The sequence below is a fragment of the Dromiciops gliroides genome, chromosome 4 (assembly GCF_019393635.1).
Source record: "Dromiciops gliroides isolate mDroGli1 chromosome 4, mDroGli1.pri, whole genome shotgun sequence".
NCBI lineage: Eukaryota > Metazoa > Chordata > Mammalia > Microbiotheria > Microbiotheriidae > Dromiciops > Dromiciops gliroides.
Genome location: NC_057864.1, coordinates 185,789,564 through 185,812,777, shown reverse-complemented (window position 1 = coordinate 185,812,777; position 23,214 = coordinate 185,789,564). Strand labels below are relative to the sequence as shown.

Here is a 23,214-nt window from a genome sequence, read left to right as displayed (position 1 = left end):
CTATTGGTTCCAGCTGCCTTGATCAAGTGAGGACCCTGATTTGATTGGCTATCAGAGTTCCCAACTAATCAAAGGTAAGAGCCAAATGGGATGTGGCTTTCAACCCTAACCTTACATTGAGCAAGTATCTCTTTGGGCTTCAGTTTCCTCAACTGTAACATGAGATATGACCTCTGAGGTCCCTTGAAGCTCTGAATCTATGAACCATTATTTGAATCTGGACCTGATTCTGCCACCAGGCTAAGCTGCCATGTTTACTACCCCCAAGAGAATATAGTAGCCAGCTCCTCTTCTTCTAGCAGAGCCACCAAATCAGTTCCTCTTCTTTGCCCTTCATCAGATCATTAGATTGTAAGCTCCTTGAGGGCAGGGACTGTTTTTTGCCTCTTTTTGTATCCCCAGGACTTAGCACAGTGCCTGGAACATAATAGGCACTTAATAAAGGTTTACTAATTGATTTGAAAGTTGACCTCCCTTTTGGCCAATTTCAAGGGTCTGTGTCCTCAGGCCACAAGCAGTCTACCACATCAACAAGGCTTTTGCCCATCCATAGTGATGGAAGGATCATTTCTTCACATGGGCAGTGAATGTCCCATCTCAGAGTCTTCAGGTCAGAGGGACCATCATGGATCAGTGTGCCCATTCCCCTGTCTCTAAACTTGCCTGTTCCAAAACTCAGGCCAGGCAATCAGGCTTGGGGGTAAAGAATTCACCCTGGAAACCCTCCAAAGGACCCGGTGGTCTGATTCTCTTTAGGAAAGTTGTTTCTAGATTCTACCTTCAAACCCTCCCATTGTGGCCAGACCACAGTGCTCTTGCCTTGCACTCCTAAATGAGAAGGTAGAGCCTCCACCTTTTCCCACCACCCTCAGCCTCTCCTTTCCAGGTAACAGCTCCTCTCTCAGTGAGAGGACAAACATTCATGAGACTGAAAGTAAAAACTCTTCTTAGTACTCTTCTCCCCTCCCCAGAGACCCAAAGGCCACTGGAGCCTTCATCCCAAGATGAGTCAAGACTAATCAGAGAGGTTGTGCTGTGGGCACAGGAATTTCCCCTTCAAGCCAAGGATAGAGGAGTGAGGGCAGTACTAGGTGAACAACCCCCAATCTACACACCACTACAACCACTACCATCAGGCTGATGAGGGGACCATCTGTTTGCCCTTTTTTTTTTTGGTGGGAAAGAAAAGGAGGAAGTAACAGTAGAACTGAGTTCCTGGACATTCTTTTTTTGTTTGTTTTTTTATAGTTTTTTTTTTTAGTTTTCAACATTTGTTTTTATAAGATTTCTAGTTTCAAATTTTTCTCCCTCCCTCCCCTCCCTCCCATCTCCCCAAGAGAGCAAGTAATCTGATATAAGTTATTTATGTACAATCACATTAAACATATTTCTACATTAGTCTTGCTGTGAAAGAAGAATCAGAGCAAAAAGGAAAAACCTCAAAAAAGAAAAACAACAGCACCAAAAACAAAAGAAATAGTATGGTTCAATCTGCAGCCATATTCCACCTTTTTTTTCTGGATTTGGAGAGCATTTTCCATCATGAGTCCTTTGGAACTATCTTGGACCATTGTATTGCTGAGAAGAATCAAGTCTATCACAGTTGATCAACACATAATGTTGATGATACTGTGTACAATGTTCTCCCAGTTCTGCTCATCTCACTCATCATCAATTCATGCTAGTCCTTCCAGGTTTCTCTGAAATGCACCTGCTCATCATTTCTTACAGTACAATAGAATTCCATTACATTCATATACCAAAACTTGTTCAGCCATTCCCCGATTGATGGGCAGCCCCTCAGTTTCCAATTCCTTGCCACCACAAAAAGAGCAGCTATAAATATTTTTGTACATGTAGATCCTTTTCCTTTTTTTATGATCTCTTTGGGGAAAAGACCCAATAGTGGTATTGCTGGGTAAAAGGGTATGCACAGCTTTATAGCCCTTTGGGCATAATTCCAAATTGCTCTCCAGAATGGCTGGATCAGTTCACAGCTCCACCAACAATGCATTAGTGTTCCAATTTTTTTCACAGTTTCTCCAATATTTATTATTTTCCTTTTTTGTCATATTAGCCAATCTGATAGGTGTGAGGTGGTACCTCAGAGTTCTTTTAATTTGCATTTCTCTAATCAATAGTGATTTGGAGCATTTTTTCATATGGCAATAGCTAGCTTCGATTTTTTCCTCAGAAAACTGCCTGTTCATATCCTTTGACCATTTTTCAATCGGGTCCTGGACATTCTGTACGATGAGCTAGCATGTGGGGGTGGGGCCAGATGGTATTGAAAAGGATGTGCCACCCTAGCCCCCCTTCTTAATACCCTCTCCTAGCCTAAGAATGATTGTAGAGGGAAAGAAAAACAGACCATTCAGTGGTGGTGACTATAAGAGAGACAGGGTGGGGCAGCTAGGTGATACAGTGGATAGAGCACTGCTCCTGGATTCAGGAGGACCTGAGTTCAAATCCGGCCTCAGACACTTGAAACTTAACTAGCTGTGTGACCTCGGACAAGTCACTTAACCCCAATTGCCCAGAGAGAGAGAGAGAGAGAGAGAGAGAGAGAGAGAGAATGGGATATTCACAAGGAGTCAGACAAACAGGACAATTTTGCAATGAATGTGCTGAATTTCTCAAGTGTGTTTTAAAACACAGCAAGCCCCATGTAAAAGATCCAAGATTTCATATATACATATTATATTCCTTTCTTTGTATACAGAAATTTTAGCATTTGTTGGAATTTGTCAAATTCAGAACACTAAAACCTAATTTGTAAATATTTTAAAAAATAAACGAGAGGGGGCAGCTAGGTGGCACAGTGGATAGAACACCTTTCCTGGAGTCAGGAGGACCTGAGTTCAAATCTGAACTCAGATACTTAATACTTACTAGCTGTGTGACCCTGGGCAAGTCACTTAATCCCAATTGCCTCACACACAAAAAAGAAAAGAAAAACAAATAAATAAATGAGAGAATATTTCTGTTTTTTATAAATGTGGCTTTTTTTTTTAATTAAGAAAACCCTGGGGCAGCTAGGTGGCACAGTGGATAGAGCACTGGCCCTGGATTCAGGAGTACCTGAGTTCAAATCCAGCCTCAGACACTTAACATTTATTAGCTGTGTGACCCTGGGCAAGTCACTTAACTCCAAATGCCTCACTAAAAAAAAATAATAATAATAATAAATTAAGAAACCATCCCATGCTTCAATTTACAAATGAAGAAACTAATACCCAGAGAGGGAAAGAATTTATCAGAGGTCACCCAGGTGAGAACAGCAGAGACAGGATTCAAATCCAGGTCCTCTCATGCCCATCCCAGAGCTCTTTCCACTACATCTGCTGCCTCTCAGGTAATATAATGGATGTGGAATGCCTTGAAAACTCTGTCATGCTGTACACACACAAGGGATTATTATTGCCCCAGCCTCGGAACACTAGGGGATGGCCAGTGAGATAGAGGGGGGCTGAAAGCCAGCTTCTGGGCCTGTTCTCGCCTCTCACACACAAAGGCAGGTGGTAAGAATTGCTTCCAACCTTTTTGGTGGGGAGGGGAACAGGGGGTGGTAGGAGAAATCTGATTCAAATAGGGATTTGGAGATCTTTGGGTGGAGTGATCTGGAAACCCAGTGGGACAGCCATGCTCCAGTGACGCAAGAGAATGGACAGGTTGGCCCCTCAGAGAGCTAACATCTTCACCAACCCTGCCCCATCACTGCATATATTCACTCCCCCTGAAATAGCATCTGGGTGGGGGGAAGTTCTCAGTTCATAGCTCACTCCTTCCCGCTGTGTATTCACGGTTCTTTTTGTTCTCATTCTCTCTCTCTCTCTCTCTCTCTCTCTCTCTCTCTCTCTCTCTCTCTCTGTCTCTGTCTCTGTCTCTGTCTCTCTGTCTCTCTCTGTCTCTCTCTCTGTCTCTCTGTCTCTCTCTCTGTCTCTGTCTGTCTCTCTCTGTTTCTCTGTCCCTCTCTGTCTCTGTCTTTCTGTCTCTGTCTCTCTCTCCCTCTCCTCAGCTCTGTTCTCCCCACTTCCCAGTCACAAAGACCTCAGCTAGTGCTGAAGTCTGTCCTTTTTTCCTTTCCAGGGATGGAGACAGGAGAACCTGTCCTTAGGGCTTTTTAGTCCTGCCTCCTAAAAGGATAGGTTGCAGTGTCTCCTTTTTGTGAAACTTCTCTGGAGCAGAAATTGCTACAGCCTGTCCGCTTCATGATCTACATATGGCCCTGCCCATCCGTCTAATTGAAATCTTATCAGATTAGAATTTGGGTCTGAGAAGTCATGGAGTAAGTCAGCTGTGGGGAAGACACAGATCCTCCCCTCAGAGAGTTTCTAGTCTGATGAAAGAGACAACACATGCATCCAGAATGCAGAGGCATGATTATGTCATAACTATGTCCTTTCTCTTTGGAGACCAAGGGACAAGAACAGACTTTAAAGCTGGGTAGAGCTGTAGACATCAGTGTTGAAAGAATAGATCCAGGTCAAGAGGTAATGAAAAGCTTCCTGAAGGAAGGGAACATGCTGGGAACAGAATAAATCAGACATTATTCTTGGCCTGTGAGAAAGGTCAGGGATGGAAAAGGACCAGCTGTGAGCAGGGCATGAAGGCAGATGGGCCCAACTTGAAGGAGACTCCTAGATGGAAGAGAGGAGAAAAGAATAACAACAAACATTTATTAATCATGGGAAGCTGGTTTTGTTTGTTTGTTTGTTTGGGGGCGGGATAGAGTAAGACAAATCTAATGAGAAGTCTAATACAATGTCACCCAAAAAATGCATCTAGGTGTTACGTCTGCCAGGGTCTGGCCCCCTACTTCCAGCAAGCTGAAGGGTTGATGCTAGGGTGGAATGGTCCCTCCCACCCCTAAACTTTTGCCTCTGTTATTTCTGGTTCTCAGGCCATGGGTGTCTCAGAAATGCAAATTAAGAAGTGGTAGAGGTGATAGGCTACACCCATCCTGCACCCCCCCTCCCTAATAGTCACACATGTTTTGGCTGTTCCTATAGGGTAGTTTGGCCAGCAGGCCAAAGGGATTAGTTTAGAGTCCGAGGTCTGAATTGGAGTTGGAAGAGGGGTGTGCTTCTGCCTGTGGGTTGTAGCTGAGACCTAAGGGGCTCCCTCCTCTACCACAAATTGCAAAATGAGCACAGAGGAGGGTATCCAGGCTATGCCCATAACACCTTTCATCACAAACCAAACCCCACTTCTCCAGTTAGCCCCATTAGGCCATCTAGGCCACTAGCATGTATGTAGAGAAGTGGATAGAGTGCCAGCCTAGAGTCAGAAAGACTCATCTTCCTGAGTTCACATCTGACCTCAGACATTTACTAGCTGAGTGACCCTGGACAAGTCACTTAACCCTGTTTGCTTCAGTTTCCTCATCTGTAAAATGAGCTGGAGAAGGAAATAGCAAACCACTCCTTGCCTCAAATGGGATCACAAAGGGTAGGGTATGACTAAAATGACCAAACAACCACCACCAAATATTTCCATACCAAGCTATCATTCTCAAATTGGTGACGCCTTCCCAGGATAAAAATTCAAAAAAGCCCTTATTAAGTGTGTTCTATGTGTCAAGCTCTGGAAATACAAATTCTAGCAAAAAGGAAGACAGTCCCTGCCCTCAAGGTGCTTGACTTCTAATAAGGGAAGACAACACATAAAAGAGAGATGGATGGTTCCCCAACTGGGACAAGGTGAAGAAGTAGCCTGGAGAGTCTGGAGCTAAGACAGTTGTTAAAAATGAGCATGGTTGGGGGCAGCTAGGTGGCACAGTGGATAAAGCACCAGCCCTGGATTCAGGAGGACCTGAGTTCAAATCTGACCCCAGACACTTGACACTTACTAGCTGTGTGACCCCGGGGCAAGTCACTTAACCCTCATTGACCCGTCAAAAAAAAAAAAAAAGAAAGAAAGAAAGAAAAAGAAAAAGAAATGAGCATGGTTGTCTTAGGTACTGCCTCATATGGATTGCACCAATCTGAGCAGGAAACCTAAGGAATTAGAGGTGTGGCCATTGAGAGAGGGCTGCAGAGACAGAGGTGGAAAAATGGTTTGGAAGTCAGCCACCCTTAAGGATGTTAAGAAGAGAGGAGAGGGACACTCCAGGGAAGCCCTGCAGCGGCAGCAGCTCCAGCTCCCGCCACCGCCGCTGCCTCCATCCCCGCCGCCGCACTCCGAGACCAGCTGAAAGATGAGCGCAGGCTCGGACCCCGTGGTCATCGTCTCCGCAGCCAGAACTGCGATAGGGTCTTTTAATGGTGCTTTATCTACTGTCCCTGTCCATGAGCTGGGCTCCACTGTCATTAAAGAAGTCCTAAAAAGGGCGAGTGTTACTCCAGAAGATGTGTCCGAGGTCATTTTTGGGCACGTTTTGTCAGCAGGGTGTGGTCAGAATCCTGTTCGACAGGCCAGCGTGGGGGCCGGAATCCCTTATGCCATTCCAGCTTGGAGCTGTCAGATGATTTGTGGATCGGGCCTCAAAGCCGTGTGCCTCGGGGCCCAGTCTGTAGGGAGCGGAGAGTCAAGCATTGTGGTAGCTGGGGGCATGGAGAGCATGAGCAAGGCTCCTCATTTTGTTCACTTGAGAACAGGACTGAAAATGGGAGAGACCCCTTTGAAGGATAGTGTGATCTGTGACGGTCTTACAGATGCATTCCACAACTATCACATGGGTATTACAGCTGAAAATGTGGCACAGAAATGGAAAGTGAGTAGAGAAGACCAAGATGGATATGCTCTCTCGTCACAGAACAGGACAGAGAATGCTCAGAAAGCTGGCTATTTTGACAAAGAGATTGTACCTGTTTCTGTGCCTTCTAGAAAAGGGCCTGTAGAAATTAAAACAGATGAGTTTCCTCGCCATGGAAGCACTTTAGAAGCAATGTCCAAACTGAAGCCTTGCTTTCTGACAGATGGATCAGGAACAGTGACTGCCGCTAATGCTTCAGGAATGAATGATGGAGCTGCAGCCGTGGTTCTCATGAAGAAGTCAGAAGCAGAAAGACGAGGTCTTACACCCTTAGCACAAATTGTATCCTGGTCACAAGTTGGCGTAGAACCTTCCATTATGGGAGTAGGACCAATTCCAGCAATAAAGCAGGCTGTTGCCAAAGCAAACTGGACACTAGAAGATGTTGATGCATTTGAAATCAATGAGGCCTTTGCATGCCTTGCTGTTGCAGTATCAAAAGAACTTGGATTGAATCCAGAAAAAGTCAATATTCAAGGTGGAGCCATAGCTTTGGGGCATCCCATTGGGGCATCTGGGTGTCGAATTCTTGTTACACTGTTACATACACTGGAGCGGATTGGTAGAACCCGTGGAGTTGCTGCTCTCTGCATTGGAGGAGGGATGGGAATAGCCATGTGTGTTCAAAGAGGATAAAAAGAAATTTTAATAACCCTGGTCTGACCAAGTGGTTGAACAAATTGCAAAATCTTAACCACATTTCAATTTTCCAAGTCTTAAAATGAGCTAATTTAACTACCAGTGAAAACATGTTTCAGGGACCAAAAACAGCAGAGGAAAGATGTTTTATTTTCTCTTTCATCTCCCTTATGAAAACTCCATGACAGGTTGTTGTTTGTATTTTTTACGTCTATACACTAAGTGCAAGACAAAATGGTACAGGATGAAACTAATGATTAACACTGTTATAAATAAAGGAAATCAGATCAGTCTTAAAAAAAAAAAGAAGAGAGGAGGGGGGGGCAGCTAGATGGCACAGTAGTTAAAGCACTGGCCCTGGATTCAGGAGTACCTGAGTTCAAATCCGGCCTCAGACACTTGACACTTACTAGCTGTGTGACCCTGGGCAAGTCACTTAACCCCCATTGCCTAAAAGGAAAAAAAAAAACAAATAAAAAAAAAAAGAGAGAGGAGAGGGGGCAGCTAGGTGGCGCAGTGGATAGAGCACCAGCCCTGGAGTCAGGAGTACCTGAGTTCAAATCTGGCCTCAGACACTTGACACTTACTAGTTGTGTGACCCTGGGCAAGTCACTTAATCCCAATTGCCTCACTAAAAAAAAAAGAGAGAGAGAGAGAGGAGAAAAGAAAGGAGAGAACTTGGTGAAAAGGAGACTTTAAAGAGAAATGAAAACTTGGTTGAGTGGAGGATGGGATAGTCATCTTCAAATGTTTTCAGGTCTGTCATGTACAAGAGGAATTAGATTGGTTCTACTAGGCCCCCTATGGATTCATCAATCCATTAATTAAATACGAAGTTGTTAGAGATGTCCCCAGGTGGGAGGTGGTAAATGCCTTCACTGGACAATCACCCAAAAAAGTAAAGATATATGTTCAGGGTCACACAGCTAGTGTATAGCAGAGTCAGAATTCAAACCTGGGCTTCCTGACTCCAAATTTAATGCTCTATTCACTAAACCTTTCCCTTCTTTTTAATTTTTTATAATATTCTTCTCCAATTACATGTTAAAACAATTTTCAAAACATTTTTTAAACTTTTGAGTTCTAAATTCTATTCCCTCCTCCCCTCCCCCATCCCTGACTTGGTAAGCAATCAGATATAGGTTTTATATGTACAATCATAATAAAACATTTCCATATTAGTCATTTTGTACAAGAAGATTCGAATAAAAGAAAAAGAAAGTGAAAAAATACCGTGTTTCAGTCTGTATTCAATCATCAGTTCTTTCTCTGGAGGTGGATAGTATGCTTCATCATTAGTCCTTTGGGATTGTTTTGGATCATTGTATTGCTGAGAATAACTAAGTTATTCACAATTCTTCATTGTACATGTAACTATATATAATGTTCTCCTGGTCCTGCTCACTTCATTTTGCATCAGTTCATGTAATTCTTTACAGGTTTTTCTGAAATCATCCTGCTTCTCATTTCTAATAGCAGAATAATATTCCATCACAATCATGTTCCATAGCTTGTTTAGCCATTCCCCAATTAATGGGCATTCCTTTGATTTCTAATTTTTAGCCACTACAAAAAAGCTGCTATAAATATTTTTGTATAAATAGGTCCTTTTCCCTTTTTTATGTCTTTGGAATATAGACCTAACAATAGTATTGCCCCTTTTTGTTTTTTTGTTTGTTTTTTTTGTGAAGCAATTAGGGTTAAGTAACTTGCCCAGGGTCACACAGCCAGTAAGTGTTAAGTGTCTGAGGCCGGATTTGAACTCAGGTCCTCCTGACTCCAGGGCCGGTGCTCTATCCACTGAGCCATCTAGCTGCCCCAAGTATTGCCCCTTTTTAAAAGATGGCCAAGGGGGTAGCTAGGTGGTGCAGTGGATAAAGCACCAGCCCTGGATTCAGGAGGACCTGAGTTCAAATCCAGCCTCAGACACTTGACACTTACTAGCTGTGTGACCCTGGGAAAGTCACTCAACCCTCATTGCCCTACCAAAAAAAAATGGTCAAACTGAGTCGCTGTGGGCATAAGGGACTTACTCAGTCAAACAGATAATAAGGAGTAGAGCTGGAATTTTAACCCAAGTTTTTTCTGCTTCTAAAATTCTGTGACCATACTCTTAGGTAACCCTTTATTTTTAAATTAAGAAAAATTTATTTTTCTCTCCCTCCGACCCAGAAAAAACAACTCATAATAGATATGAACAGTCAAGAAAAACAAAATCTCCCAAATTGGCCAGATCCAAAATCATGTATCTCATTCTGCATCTTGTGCAGGGGGCCTTTCCCTATCTCTACTCCCTGCCTTATTCCCCACCATTGCTAGTGCCTTCCCTCAGAAATTGTCATCCATCTTCATCAAATGTGGGCAGTATTAGAAGTGGAATAAATAACTCCCCTCCATAAAAAAATAAAATTATTATTCTACTCTGTTTATATCCTGATGTGCATAGTTGTTTGCATATTGTCTCCCCATTAGAATATGAGCTCCTGTAACAGGTCAAGAACCATGATTTTGGCCATTGATTGTATCTCCAATGATTAGCACAGTCCTCGACATATAGTAAGCACTTAATAAATGCTGGTTGATTGGCATAACTTTCTGTTTCTAGAACAACCTCAAACTTACCAGGGATGTGGTTAATCCAGGGGCAGCTTGGACATGCCTGTTATGGAAGGAGGTCCCTGATCTGTTTGTGGCTTTGGGAAGTGAGTGACTTTAGATAGATGGCTGAGAAGATGACATTAAATGGGACTGTGTACCCTGAGGATGCACACCTCTAATTTGCTGGTCCCTGCTCACCTCTGGTGGGCATTTGAAACTTCTGAACCCTTGAAAGCTGTGAATTTGGAGTCAGAAAAAAACCTAGGTTAGAATCTTGTTGAAGACACTAGTTACATGGCCCTGGGATGATCACTTAACCTCTCTGTGGTTGTACAAACTTCAGTTTTGTCATCTGCAAAATGTAGGGATTGGACTTGATGACTCCAATGTCCCTACCAGCTCAAAATCTATGAGCCTATGATGTCTATAAGTCTCAGTTTCCTTATCTGTAAAAATGGGGGAAATAATAGCACCTTGTTTACAGGACTGTGGTGAGGACCAAAAATATTATTTAAATGTGATGGTTCCAGAATGATTCAACAACTGAAGAGCTTTATGAACACTTTCAAGCCCTGACTATCTGCAGCTGCCATTGCCCCTGGATTCCCTGGTCCCTGTTACAGGGAGCTCTCCCCATCTCTTTTTCTGGAAATTCATCTTTGTGTGTCCTCTAGATGTCTACCTCTTTTCTCTTCCAGATCAGGATGGGAACAGGAAGCTATATCCCTTTCCCACATCCCCTGACCCCTACCCTACATAGTCATTGCAGAGGAAGGACCCCCATCTCCTTCAGTTTCTTTTTATTAGTTCTAATCAGCTGAATGAAATGTTTCTCATTAGCACAGCTGACTCACTTAGTGACACCTTCTCTTTGTCAGCAACCTTCACCTTAGGCCCCCCTTCAGACTTCTAAAAGGAGGAGCTGTTGTTCCCCTCTCAGCTGATCTCTCCCACTCTTTGAGGGATCCATGAGTGAGGTCGGGATCCCCATAATTAGGGAATTTAGGCAGGGGGAATTCTGGGAGAGAGGGCCAAGATTGGAGGGAGGACAAGGGAGAAGAAGGGACTGAGGAGCCTTGAAAGAGAGGGGTGGGGGGAGAATGTTTGCCTTTTTATTTTAATTAGTTATATGCTGATAAGCTACAATCAGCCTTGGCTTTTTGGGAGCCTGGTGTGGTGGGAAAAGTGGGGCCCAAGGGAGTAGGTGCAGTCAGATTTTTCTTGGTCAGCACACCCACCCTCTGCATCCATCCACTCAACCCCTCACTCCCTGAAAACTACCCCTCTTCCCTACTGCAACCCTTTCAGAAAATGTCTTTCTCTGTGTCTTGAGTAACCTGTGTTCTGACCTCATCAGTCCTCTGTTAGAAAATGCTTCTAGAGATATCTCAATATTAACCCCGAACTGGAATGACTTCTTTGGTGTTAGGATCAAAGTTTGGAGGGAAAAAGAGGGAAGGATTCTTTCTCTTCTTCCTTTTTTCCAAGGGGTGTCCTGAAGAGGTAGCTCAAAGGAACAGGAGAATTTAGCTGCCATTTTAAAAATTATAAAAGTATTTTATTATTTTCCAGTTACACATAGAGATAATTTTCAACATTTGTTTTCATAAGATTTCTAGTTTCAAATTTTTCTCCCTCCCCCCCAAGACAGCAAGTAAGCTGATATAGGTTATATATGTACAATCACATTAAACATATTTCTGCATTAGTCTTGCTGTGAAAGAAGAATCAGAGGAAAAAGGAAAAACCTCAAAAAAGAAAAACAACACCGTCAAAAACAAAGGAAATAGTATGGTTCAATCTGCATCCATATTCCACAGTTCTTTTTCTTCTGGATTTGGAGGGCATTTTCCATGATGAGTTCTTTGGAATTATCTTGTACCATTGTATTGCTGAGAAGAATCAAGTCTATCACAGTTGATCAACACATAATGATGATACTATGTACAATGTTCTCCTGGTTCTGCTCATCTCACTCATCATCAGTTCATGCAAATCCTTCCAGGTTTCTCTGAAATCCACCTGCTCATCATTTCTTATAGCACAATAGTATTCCATTACATTCATATACCACAACTTATTCAGCCATTCCCCAATTGATGGACAATCCTTCAATTCCCAATTCCTTGCCACCACAAAAAAAGAGCAGCTATATTTTTGCACATGTGGGTCCTTTTCCTTTTTTATGATCTCTTTGGGGAAAAAGACCCAATAGTGGTATTGCTGGGTCAAAGGGTATGCACAGCTTTATAGCCCTTTGAGCATAATTCCAAATTGATTTAGCTGCCATTTTAAGAATGAAGGTGATAGGGCTGCCTTAGAAGTTGAGTCCATTGAAGGTTGACAAGGAAAGGCACTATGGTGACTTCTTGTGCATATTGTAGGGAGGGGGTATTATTTTTCAAATATGAATGTGTCTAGATAGTTCCTGAGGTCCCTGACTTCCAAATCTGAAATTCTGAAAAACTAGAAAATATCTCTAAAAATATGACTTGGCAGAAATTAAGTTTAGGCTGAAATCTTTCACCATATCCCAAAACAACCTCAAAATGGATATATGATCTGAATATCAAAGATCACACCATTAAAAAAAAAAAGTTCAATCAATTACTTTTTTTTTTTTTGCAGGGCAATGAGGGTTAAGTGACCTGCCCAGGGTCACACAGCTAGTTAAGTGTCAAGTGTCTGAGGCTGGATTTGAACTCAGGTCCTCCTGAATCCAAGGCCAGTGCTTTATCCACTGCGCCACCTAGCTGCCCCTAATCAATTACTTTTGACAGCAATGGCTGAAGGAGAGTTTTCAATTAATGCATTAGATTATAAATTCCTCAAGGGCAGGGACTGTCTTTTGCCTCTCGTTGTATCCCCAATGCTTAGTACATAGTAGGTGCTTAATAAATGTTTATTAACAGACTAATCAAACTCTAGAGACAATCACATTATAATAATCATTTTTTAGTGTTTTAAGGTTTGCAACATGCTTTACAAATATCTCATTTTATTCTCACAACAACTCTGGAAATTAGGTGATATTACCTTCTTTTTTTACAGATAAAGAAACTGGGGCAGCTAGGTGGTGCAGTGGATAGAGCACCGGCCCTGGATTCAGGAGAACCTGAGTTCAAATCCAGCCTCAGACACTTAACACTTACTAGCTGTGTGACCCTGGGCAAGTCACTTAACCCCAATTGCCTCACCAAAAAAAAAAAAGCCAGATAAAGAAACTGAGTCTGGGATAAGAGCTCACTCTTTGGAAAAAACTTCTAGGAAAACTGTAAAATAGTATGGCAGAAACTAGACATAGATCAACATCTCAGACCATTATAGCAAAATAAGGTCAAAATGAGTACATGATTTAGACATAAAGGGTGGCCCCATAGGCAAATTAGGAGAGGAGGAATAGTTTGCCTGTCAGTTCCATGGAGAGGGGAAGCATTTATGACCAAACAAGGATAGAGAATATTATGAAATGCAAAATGAATCATTTTGATTACATTAAATTAACAATTATTTGTACAAACAGAAGCAATGCAGCCAAAATTAGAAGGAAAGCAGAAAGCTGGGAAAAAATATTTACAGCCAGTGTTCTGATAAAGGCCTTGTTTTTCAAATATATAGAGAACTGAATCAAATTTATAAGAATACAAGTCATTCTCCAATTGAGTCAAAGGATTTGAACAGGCAGTTTTCGGATGAAGAAATTAAAGCTATATATAGTCATATAAAAATGTTCTAAATCACTATTAATTAGAGAAATGCAAATTAAAACAACTCTAAGGTACTACCTCATACCTATCATATTGGCTAACATGACAAAAAAGGAAACTGATAAATATTGGGAAAGATATGGAAAAATTAGAATTCTAATTCATGGTTGGTGGAGTTATGACCTGACCCAACCATTCTGGAGAATAATTTGGAACTTGCCCAGAGGGCTATAAAACTATGCATACCCGAGGGGCAGCTAGGTGGTGCAGTGGATAGAGCACCAGCCCTGGAGTCAGGAGTACCTGAGTTCAAATTTGGCCTCAGACACTTAACACTTATTAGCTGTGTGACCCTGGGCAAGTCACTTGACCCCAATTGCCTCATAAAAAAAAAACTATGCATACCCTTTAACCCAGTAATACCACTACTAGGTCTATATCTCAAAGAGATCATAAAAGGGGGGAAAGGAACCACATGTACAAAAATATTTATAGTAGCTTTTTTTGGAGTGGAAAAGAATTGGAAATTGAGGAGATGCCCATTAATTGGGAATGGCTGAACAAGTTATGGTATATGCATGTAATGGAATACTATTGTGCTAGAAGAAATGATGAGCAGGCAGATTTCAGAAAAACCTGGAAAGACTTAAATGAACTGATGCTGAGTTAAAGTGAACAAAACCAGGGGACATAGTAACAGCAACGTTGTGCAACAATCAACTATGATAGACTTAGCTCTTCTCAGCAATACAATTATCCAAGACAATTCCAAAAGAACCATGAAGTAAAATGCTCTCCACATCCAGAGAAAGAACTATGGAGTCTGAATTCAGATCAAAGGATACTATTTTCACTTTTTTTTGGTTGTTTTTTGTTTTTCTTTCTCTCATGGTTTTTCCCTTTGGTTCTGATTCTTCTTTCACAACATGACTAATGTGGAAATATGTTTAATATGATTGTATTGTATAACCTATAGCAGATTGTTTGCTATTATGAGGAGGGGGAGGGAAGGGAGAGAGGGAGAAAAATTGGGAACTCAAAATCTTACAAAAATGAACATTGAAAATTATCTTTATATGTAATTAGGGAAAAATAAAATCCTATTAAGTGGAAAAAAATTGTAATGAAGTCATTAGAGGTGAAGTGACTTCTCTAAGGTCACTCAGCTAGTAAATATATGAGGCAGAATTTGAATCCAGGACTTCCAGAGTCCAGGTCCAGGACTATAGCTGTCTCTATAAAAGACATCATTTCAGGGGCAGGTAGGTGGTGCAGTGGATAAAGCACCAACCCTGGATTCAGGAGGACCTGAGTTCAAGTCTGGCCTCAGACACTTGACACTTACTAGCTGTGTGACCCTGGGCAAGTCACTTAACCCCCATTGCCCTGCAAAATTAATTAATATTTGGGGCAGGTGTGTGATCCTGGGCAAGTCATTTAACCCTTATTGCCCCGCCAATTAAAAAAAAAGACATCATTTCAATTACATGAAATTTGCATAAACAGAATCAGTGCAACATGAATAAGAAGGGAAACCCTCAATTTCAGAAACATCTTTCTATCAAATGAATCTGATTAGGGTCTGATATACAAAATTTATAGGAAATTAAAACAATTATATAAGACAGAATCATTCCTGAATGAATAAATGGTCATAGGATATGAACAGTTGTCAAAGAAATGTAAATTATTAACAATCACATGAAAGATTACCCCAAAGCTAGTAATAGGAGATGGTCAAATTTTTTTTTTAATTCTGAGGTTTCACTTAACACCCAGCAAATTGGAAAAGATGATGGGGGGAACCAAAAATGTTGGTGGAGTTGTAGAAAAACAGGCACACCAGTGGAGGGAGAGAAGAGGAAGGGGATACGCATTTATTGAACACATGAAATGTGCCAAATACTGTGCTAAGAGCTTTACAAATATTATCTCATTTGATTGGGATAACATACTATTAGTGGAGCTGTAAATTGACTTAACCACACTAGAGAATAATTTTGAATGATTTTCTGTATATTAGCGGTCACATTTTTAAAAAAAAATCCATTCAGGTCCTTTTGACAGTAATAGCTGGAAAGTTCTCAACTAATCTGTTAGTTGAGCTCCTCAAATTCAGAGACTGTCTTTTGTGTGAGGCTGTCTTTGACCCAGAGAATCCACTGCATATACACCGTTAGAGATCAAAGACAAAAAGAAAAGACCCAAATATACCAAAAAATAATTATAGAAACACTCTTTGTGGTAGTGAAGAAATAAAGATGTCCATTGAAACAAGATGTACCAGAAATAAAGTAGATGTCCATTGATACAAGAATAGCTAGACAAATTGTGGTACATAAATTTAATGGAATATTACTGCACCATAGGAAACAATCTATATGAAAGATTCAGAGAAGAATGGGAAGACTTATATGAACTGATGCAGCTTGAAGTAAGTAGAGCCAGGAAAAATAAAACACAATAACTACAACAATGCAAATGGAGAGTTAAAAAATATAAACTGAATTCTGTAATCATAATTTGGTCATTTTAATTACAATGACCAAACTTGACTTGAAGAGATAAGAAAATGTACTTCCCTTTCTTCTTTGCAGAAGTGGAGGGCGAGAATATAACATATGATGACCTTGGTTGATGTGTTGGTTAGTTTTGTTGAACTTTTTTGTCTTTTTTTTTCATTTTTATTACAACAAATAGCTTGCAGAAGTAATGAGGAGGATCCATTGGGAAATTAACAACAACACATAAAACAAAACACATTAATAAAATCTTAAAATTTAAGGAAAAACCCCACAATCGTTCCCAGATTCTGGAAAGATGGAGGCAGGGTAGAGATAAAGCTGTTGTTGACCTCAGCTTGGTTATCCTTTTTGTTTTGTTTTGTTTTGGTTTTTGTTTTTTTTGTAGGGCAATGAGGGTTAAGTGACTTGCCAAGGATCACACAGCTAGTTAAGTGTCAGTGTTTGAGACTGGATTTGAACTCAGGTCCTCCTGATCCAAGGCCAGTGCTTTATCCACTGCGCCATCTAGCTGCCCCTTGGTTATCCTTTTGATTAGAAAGATCATCACATATTTAGATCTGGTGGGATCCTTAGAGTCGTCTGGTCCAATCCCTGATTTTATGGATGAGGAAACTGAAGCCCAGAAAGTGATTTGTCCAAGTCATACAGTCAGTAAATGGCAATAAATAAATAAATAGCAGCATCAGGAATTGAACCTGGATACTTAGGTTTCAAATCTGGTGATCTTTTCTTTGCATTTTTCTCTGTATCATGATGCCTTCTCCACAAATCTCCAAACCTGACTGAAAACATTTTACCTAAGAGGAAAGTAGGTTTTTGTGAAGTGACTGTGCCCTTTTCAGCTTTCAAAAACTTGCATATAAAAACATCACCTGCATTTGTAGAGTGCTTGGAATTTAACCACAGCCCTGTGAACCATAATAATGGTTATTAGTTTCCCTACTTTACAAATGAGGAAACAGGTTATGTGGGCAAGTGCCTTGCCCAGAGTTGTACAGCTATACAAAGTAACAATCTCAGAGAGCCTTTTATCATCTGTAAAGTGGAAATAAATATGTCCTAAAGTATAGTAGCTACCTCAAAGGGTTACAGTGGTCTGTCAACAGGTTAGTCAAATAAACATTAAGTAACTACTATGTGTATGAGGGCAGCTGGTGGCGCAGTGGATAAAGCACTGGCCCTGGATTCAGGAGTACCTGAGTTCAAATCTGGCCACAGACACTTGACACTTACTAGTTGTGTGACCCTGGGCAAGTCACTTAACCCTCATTGCCCCACAAAAAAAAGTAACTACTATGTGCCAGACACTGTGCTAAGCACTCAGGATACAAAGAAAGGCAATAGATGGTCTCTGCCCTCAAAGAGCTCATAATCTAATGGGAGAAAACAAAACCTAAAAAGAAACTGAAAGGGGAGGAGGAGGAAGGAGAAAGAGAAGATACCTGACTTGGGGGGGGGGCATAATGAAGAGTCTGCCCTGTACCCCTTCCTTAATAGAGAATCTGGGAGGGTCTCCCTCATGTCCACCTTTCATCCTCTCCATTAAGAAGGGTCCTAGAGACAGGGGATACTGAGGAGGGACAGATTTCAGAGCTGATGTCATCTTGCAAGAAGATGAGTTTCTGGAGACAGTGGTGAAATCCAGGTGAGCAGCCATCTGATGGGAAATCCTAAACCATGTCTTCCTGACTCCAAGTCCAGCAGGCTATCCACCACTCCCTGTGGTTCCTTAATTTCTTTATCTGTAAAATGGGGATAATGACATTAGCATAAAAACTTAACTCACCGGGTTTTTGTGGGGCTCCCCTGAAAGCATGAATGTGAAGGGTTTTGTGAACCCTAAAGTACCGCATAAATGTCAGCTATTTAAAACTAGAACCACAGTGGGAAAGTGTTGCTCTAATCTCAGGTTAGCAGACCTAACTTCTAGTGTTGGCTCTGAAAAGGGTTAGCATACACTGGTATGTATTCACATGCATTGGTACATACCCATTTGTATATGTATGCATATACATATGTGTGAGTATATGCACATATGTACATGTATACATAAATATTTTTGTTTATTTTATTTTCAAAAGGATCTCCCTTTTCTTTTTCCCATCTATCCCCACCCCCACCTTGAAAAGCAAAGGAAAACAAAACCTCTGTTACATATATAGTTAAGCAAAACAAATTCCCATGTTAGCTATGAGACTATACTATGTAACTGACCTAATTATTTTTTTTTCTGAGCAATGAGGGTTAAATAATTTGCCCAGGGTCACATAGCTAGTGAGTGTCAAGTGTCTGAAGCCAGATTTGAATTCAGGTCCTCCTGAATCCAGGGCCAGTGCTTTATCCACTGTGCCACCTAGCTGCCCCCCTTGGCCTAATTCTTTTAGCCTCCATTCCTCCATCTTTCAAATGAAGGCACTGGACTAATTAGGCACTCTTAACCCAGTGTTAATGAATGTATTTGTTTTTTGGGTTTTTAAAAAACATTTGGGGGCAACTGGGTGATGCAGTAGATAAAGCACTGGCCCTGGAATCAGGAGGACCCAAATTCAAATCTGACCTCAGACACTAGTTGTGTGACCCTGATCAAGTCACTTAACCCTGACTGTACCAACTCCCCTCCCCCCCAAAAAAACCACAAACATTTTGACAACCGTATTTCAAAATATATTTGGTTGTGATTTTGAAAAGGGGTCCCTGGGCCTCCTTGTACTGCCCAAGAGTCCATCACACACACACAAAAGGGCTAAGAAACTCTAGACTAGATCATCTTTAAGGGCCCTTCTAACTACTGCATTCTGTAACAAGAGCTTACATTTCCACAGGGATTTCTGGTTTATCTAGTGCTTTCCTCACAACCCCCCCCAAAGGTAGATTCTGTGAATATCATCTCATCTTATAGAAGAAGCAGCAGTGGAGGCTCTGATAAGGTGAAGTGATTTTTGCGTAATTTCCACAGTTCATGTGAGAAGCAGCTTAGTACAAAGGTAGGAGGGGTATAGGACCAAAAGCCAGAATATCTAGATATAAATCCTGGCTCTCCCACTAAATAGCTCCATGAGCATGGCCAAGTTACTTAACTTCTATACCTCAGTTTCCCCACCTACAAAATGGGAATAATATGTAACCACCTCATAAGGTTGTCATGAGGAAGCTATAAATTGTGGTTACATAAACACGAGCTTGCATTTAAAAGTATCCTTTGAGGGGCAGCTAGGTGGCGCAGTGGATAGAGCACCAGCCCTGGAGTCAGGAGGACCTGAGTTCAAATTTGACCTCAGACACTTGACACTTACTAGTTGTGTGACCCTGGGCAAGTCACTTAACCCCAATTGCCTCACAAACAAACAAACAAAAAGTATCCTTTGGCATAACAGCATAATATGGAAATGAGCTCACCCAGAGGCCCCATAAAGTGAACAGTACAGACACTTTTCATAATCGGTGATTAGTTGTTGGGGAGAGCCCAGGGCTTGGAGCCAGGAGCCCAGTTTTCTAGTTCTGGAGCAGCTGACATGCTAAAATAAGCATAGCTCACACTTATGTGGGGTTTAAAAGCTTGCTGAGCACTTAACATATACTATTTTATTTATCATTATGGGAGACTTAGCTCAGTTCAAACCCCAAGTTCTACACGAGGCCTTTTCTGATTGCACCTAATTGCTAGTGCCCTCCCCATCTTCCACACAAAAATAAAAAATTTAAATTGTATTTGTGTTGTCTCTCCCACAGTAGATTATAATCTCTAAGGACAGGGCTATTAATTTTTGGTTTTGTATCCCCGGCACCTAGCCCAAGGCTTGATAGTTTAGTAAGCATTTAATTAACGCTTATTTAATTGCTTGATCTTCATAACAACCCTATGAGGTAGGTACCTATTACTATCTTAATAACAAATCTAAGGAAATCTTAGGCTAAAAGAGATGAAGGTCACACAGCTAGTTTCTGAGGCTAGATTTGAAGAGCAGCCTTCAGTCAATTAATAAACTGCCTAAACACTGTTTGGGGGATATAAAGGAAAAACAGAACAGTCCCTGCCCTCCAGGAGTTTACATTCTATAGGGAGGCAATATATAAGTTTATAGTTAGATAAAAAATAGATACAAGGTAATGAAAAAGGGAAGAGTCCTAGCAACCATGTGAGGAGATTAAGAAAAGCATCATATCAGAAGGTAGCCCTTGAACTGAGTCTTGAAGACGAGGGATTCTTAGAAGTCAGAGGTGAGGAGATTGTAGGTAGTGCTTTTCAAGCATGGGGACAAGCGGGTGCAATGGAACAAAAAGGCTGGGTTTTATCTACCAGGACACGCAGATTCAAGGTTTGCATGTTGGTTTGCAACTGAGGTATAGAAGTTATTGGCTCCCTGCCACAACCCTGTGCAGTGAGTGTTACAGATACAGCCATGCCCATTTTACATATGAGATGTTATCTTGAATCCAGGAGTATTAGTAATGTTGTTGTCATAATTGTCATCATCATTGTTTGTCCTTCATTTTCAAAGACAATCAATGGTATCACGAGGTGATGTCTTGACTTATACATGAATTAGACTTAAATGAGGCAGAGCTGCACAAAGTCATCAGCTTCACTCTCTCTTCCGGAGTCATTGAAGACCAATGGCAAGACCAAAGTCAGGTGGCTGACGATGACCTGGAATGCAGTAGATGACGTTGGTGTTCTTGATGTTTGACCAAGTTCTAAGCATTACAGACTACTTCATGACCATTAGAAGAACAAATTGTTTTGGGGGCAGCTAGGTGGTACAGTGGATAAAGCACCAGCCCTGGATTCAGGAGGACCTGAGTTCAAATCCAGCCTCAGACACTTGATGCTTACTAGCTGTGTGACCCTGGGCAAGTCACTTAACCCTCATTGTCCCACCAAAAAAAAAAAGAAAGAACAAATTGTTCTCATCTGTCTATCATATTGGGGGATGTCTTCACATAATTGGGGATATACATCCCCCTAACTCACCAATGAGTTTGAGGCCCATTGGTAACCAACAACCTGGTTTAGGTTGTATGTTGAGATGGTTTTACTGGGATAACAACAACAACAACAATAATAGCACTGATACCATGTTTTAAGGTTTGCAAAGCATGTTACATGTGTTATTTCATTTGATCTTCACAACACCTTTAGGAGGTAGGTGCTATTATTATCCCCATTTCACAGCTGAGAAAACTGAGTCTGAGGGAAATTTTTTTTTTACTTGCCTGAGATCATGCAGATAGTAAGAATCTGAAGCTAGATCTTTCAGACTCCAGGTCCAGTGCTTTCTCTACTTTGTCACCATGTATAATGATAGTATGATGTCTAAAGATTTATAAAACACCTTACATACATGTTATTGGAGCCTTCTTCATTTCTCACCTGGCTGCTCACCTGGATTTCACCACTGTCTCTAGAAACTCATCTTCTTGCAAGATGACATCAACTCTGAAATCCATACCTCCTCAGTATCCCCTTTCCTCCTTCTTGATGGAGAGGATGAAAGGTGGACATCAGGGAGGCCCTCCCAGATTCTTTATTAAGGAGGGGGTGCAGGGTACACTCTTCATCATGCCCCCAAGCCAGGTACCTTCTCTTTCTCCTTCCTCCCCCTCTCCTTTCAGCTTCTTTTTAGGTTTTCTTTTCTCTCATTAGATTATGAGTTCTTTGAGGGCAGGGGCCATCTATTGCCTTTCTTTGTATCCTGAGTGCTTAGCACAGTGACTGGCACATAGAAGTCACTTAATGTTTATGTGACTAACCTGGTGACTGACCACTGTAACCCTTTGAGGTAGCCACTATACTGTAGGCCATATTTTTTCCACTTTACAGATGATAAAAGGCTCTCAGAGATGGTTACTTTGCTCATGATCTTTTTGAGAGTAAATATCTGAGCTGGGATTTGAAGTTCTACGTCCAGTATTCTATCCAAGGTGCCTCTTGGTTTTGTGACTTTGGATGAAGTCATTGAGCTCTTGGCCTCCTAACCCTGCCCTTCCCTCTTTTCCCCTCAGAGGAATAAGAAAAACATAGGTCAGAAAATCTGGAACATCAAGAAGCTAGAACTAGTCCAGGGAAGGGTCACCAGGATAGTGAGATGACTACAAAGAATGCAACATGAGAACTGGTTGAAAGAATGAGAGATGTTTAATGTGAAGAAGAGATATGAGAGATGCATTTTAGTATCTGAAGAGCTCTTCAGATACTCATGAAAAGAGTCTTGTGGAACAGGCATTCAAGTGGCAACTTGGTATGATGAATAAAAAAAAGCTGAATCGATAGTGAGGACACATATGTTGGAATCCTGCCTTAGACATTTTCTAGTTGTGTGATCATGGGTAAATCCCTTCTGAGAGACAGTTTCCTCATCTATCCAATGGGATCAATAATCTTTCCCCTCCTTACCTCTTAGGCTTGGAGCTGGGGAAGCACTTTGCAGATTCTGTCTTCCTTTCTTATTCATCTTTGCATCCCCCACTATACCTGGACAGTGCCAACCAACAAGAAATAGACATCCAAGAAATCTTTGTTTTTGTAGAGAATGCAGGTCCTTCTTGGGTCATGGAAGGAGAAAACAGCATCTCACCAAAGCCAGTGAGCTGACCTGAGGCTAAAGAGATGTTGTAATGGGCCCCCGCCTCCATGGATGGATCATGGACTCCATGGACAGACTCCTCTCCGACTGACTGCCTGTTAGATGAATTCAGAACTGGACCCAATTACTGGTTAACCTAAATGAGAGTTCTTAATCTTTTTTTATATCTTGCACATAGAATTCCATAAATTGGGGTTGAAGGCTTAGAGATCAACAGAATGAAAATCATTTATTCAATCAATCAACAAGCATTTATTCTTGGAATAAACACAGATTCTTATTCAAGAATACCTCTTAGAAGAACATAACGAGGCACAATATGTTTGTTGCTCCCACCCTGCATATGACAGTTATTATTATAAGGGAATTAATTTTCAAAGACTTCACATTTTTTGCTGGTGGAG

At 41.3% G+C, this 23,214-nt stretch overlaps 1 protein-coding gene across 1 annotated transcript; it reads left to right on the top strand.

The window, feature by feature from the left end:
- The first annotated feature begins 6,113 nt into the window (after positions 1–6,113).
- LOC122752520 (acetyl-CoA acetyltransferase, cytosolic) lies at positions 6,114–7,682 on the top strand. The gene has a single exon (XM_043999330.1). It carries the CDS (start codon positions 6,200–6,202, stop codon positions 7,391–7,393), a length of 1,194 nt encoding a protein of 397 aa, XP_043855265.1. The 5' UTR covers positions 6,114–6,199; the 3' UTR covers positions 7,394–7,682.
- The last annotated feature ends 15,532 nt before the right edge of the window (positions 7,683–23,214 follow it).

What these genes read in the sequence shown, in the direction of transcription:
- LOC122752520 (XM_043999330.1), top strand. Translation starts at nt 6,200, where the DNA reads ATGAGCGCAGGCTCGGACCCCGTGGTCATCGTCTCCGCAGCCAGAACT.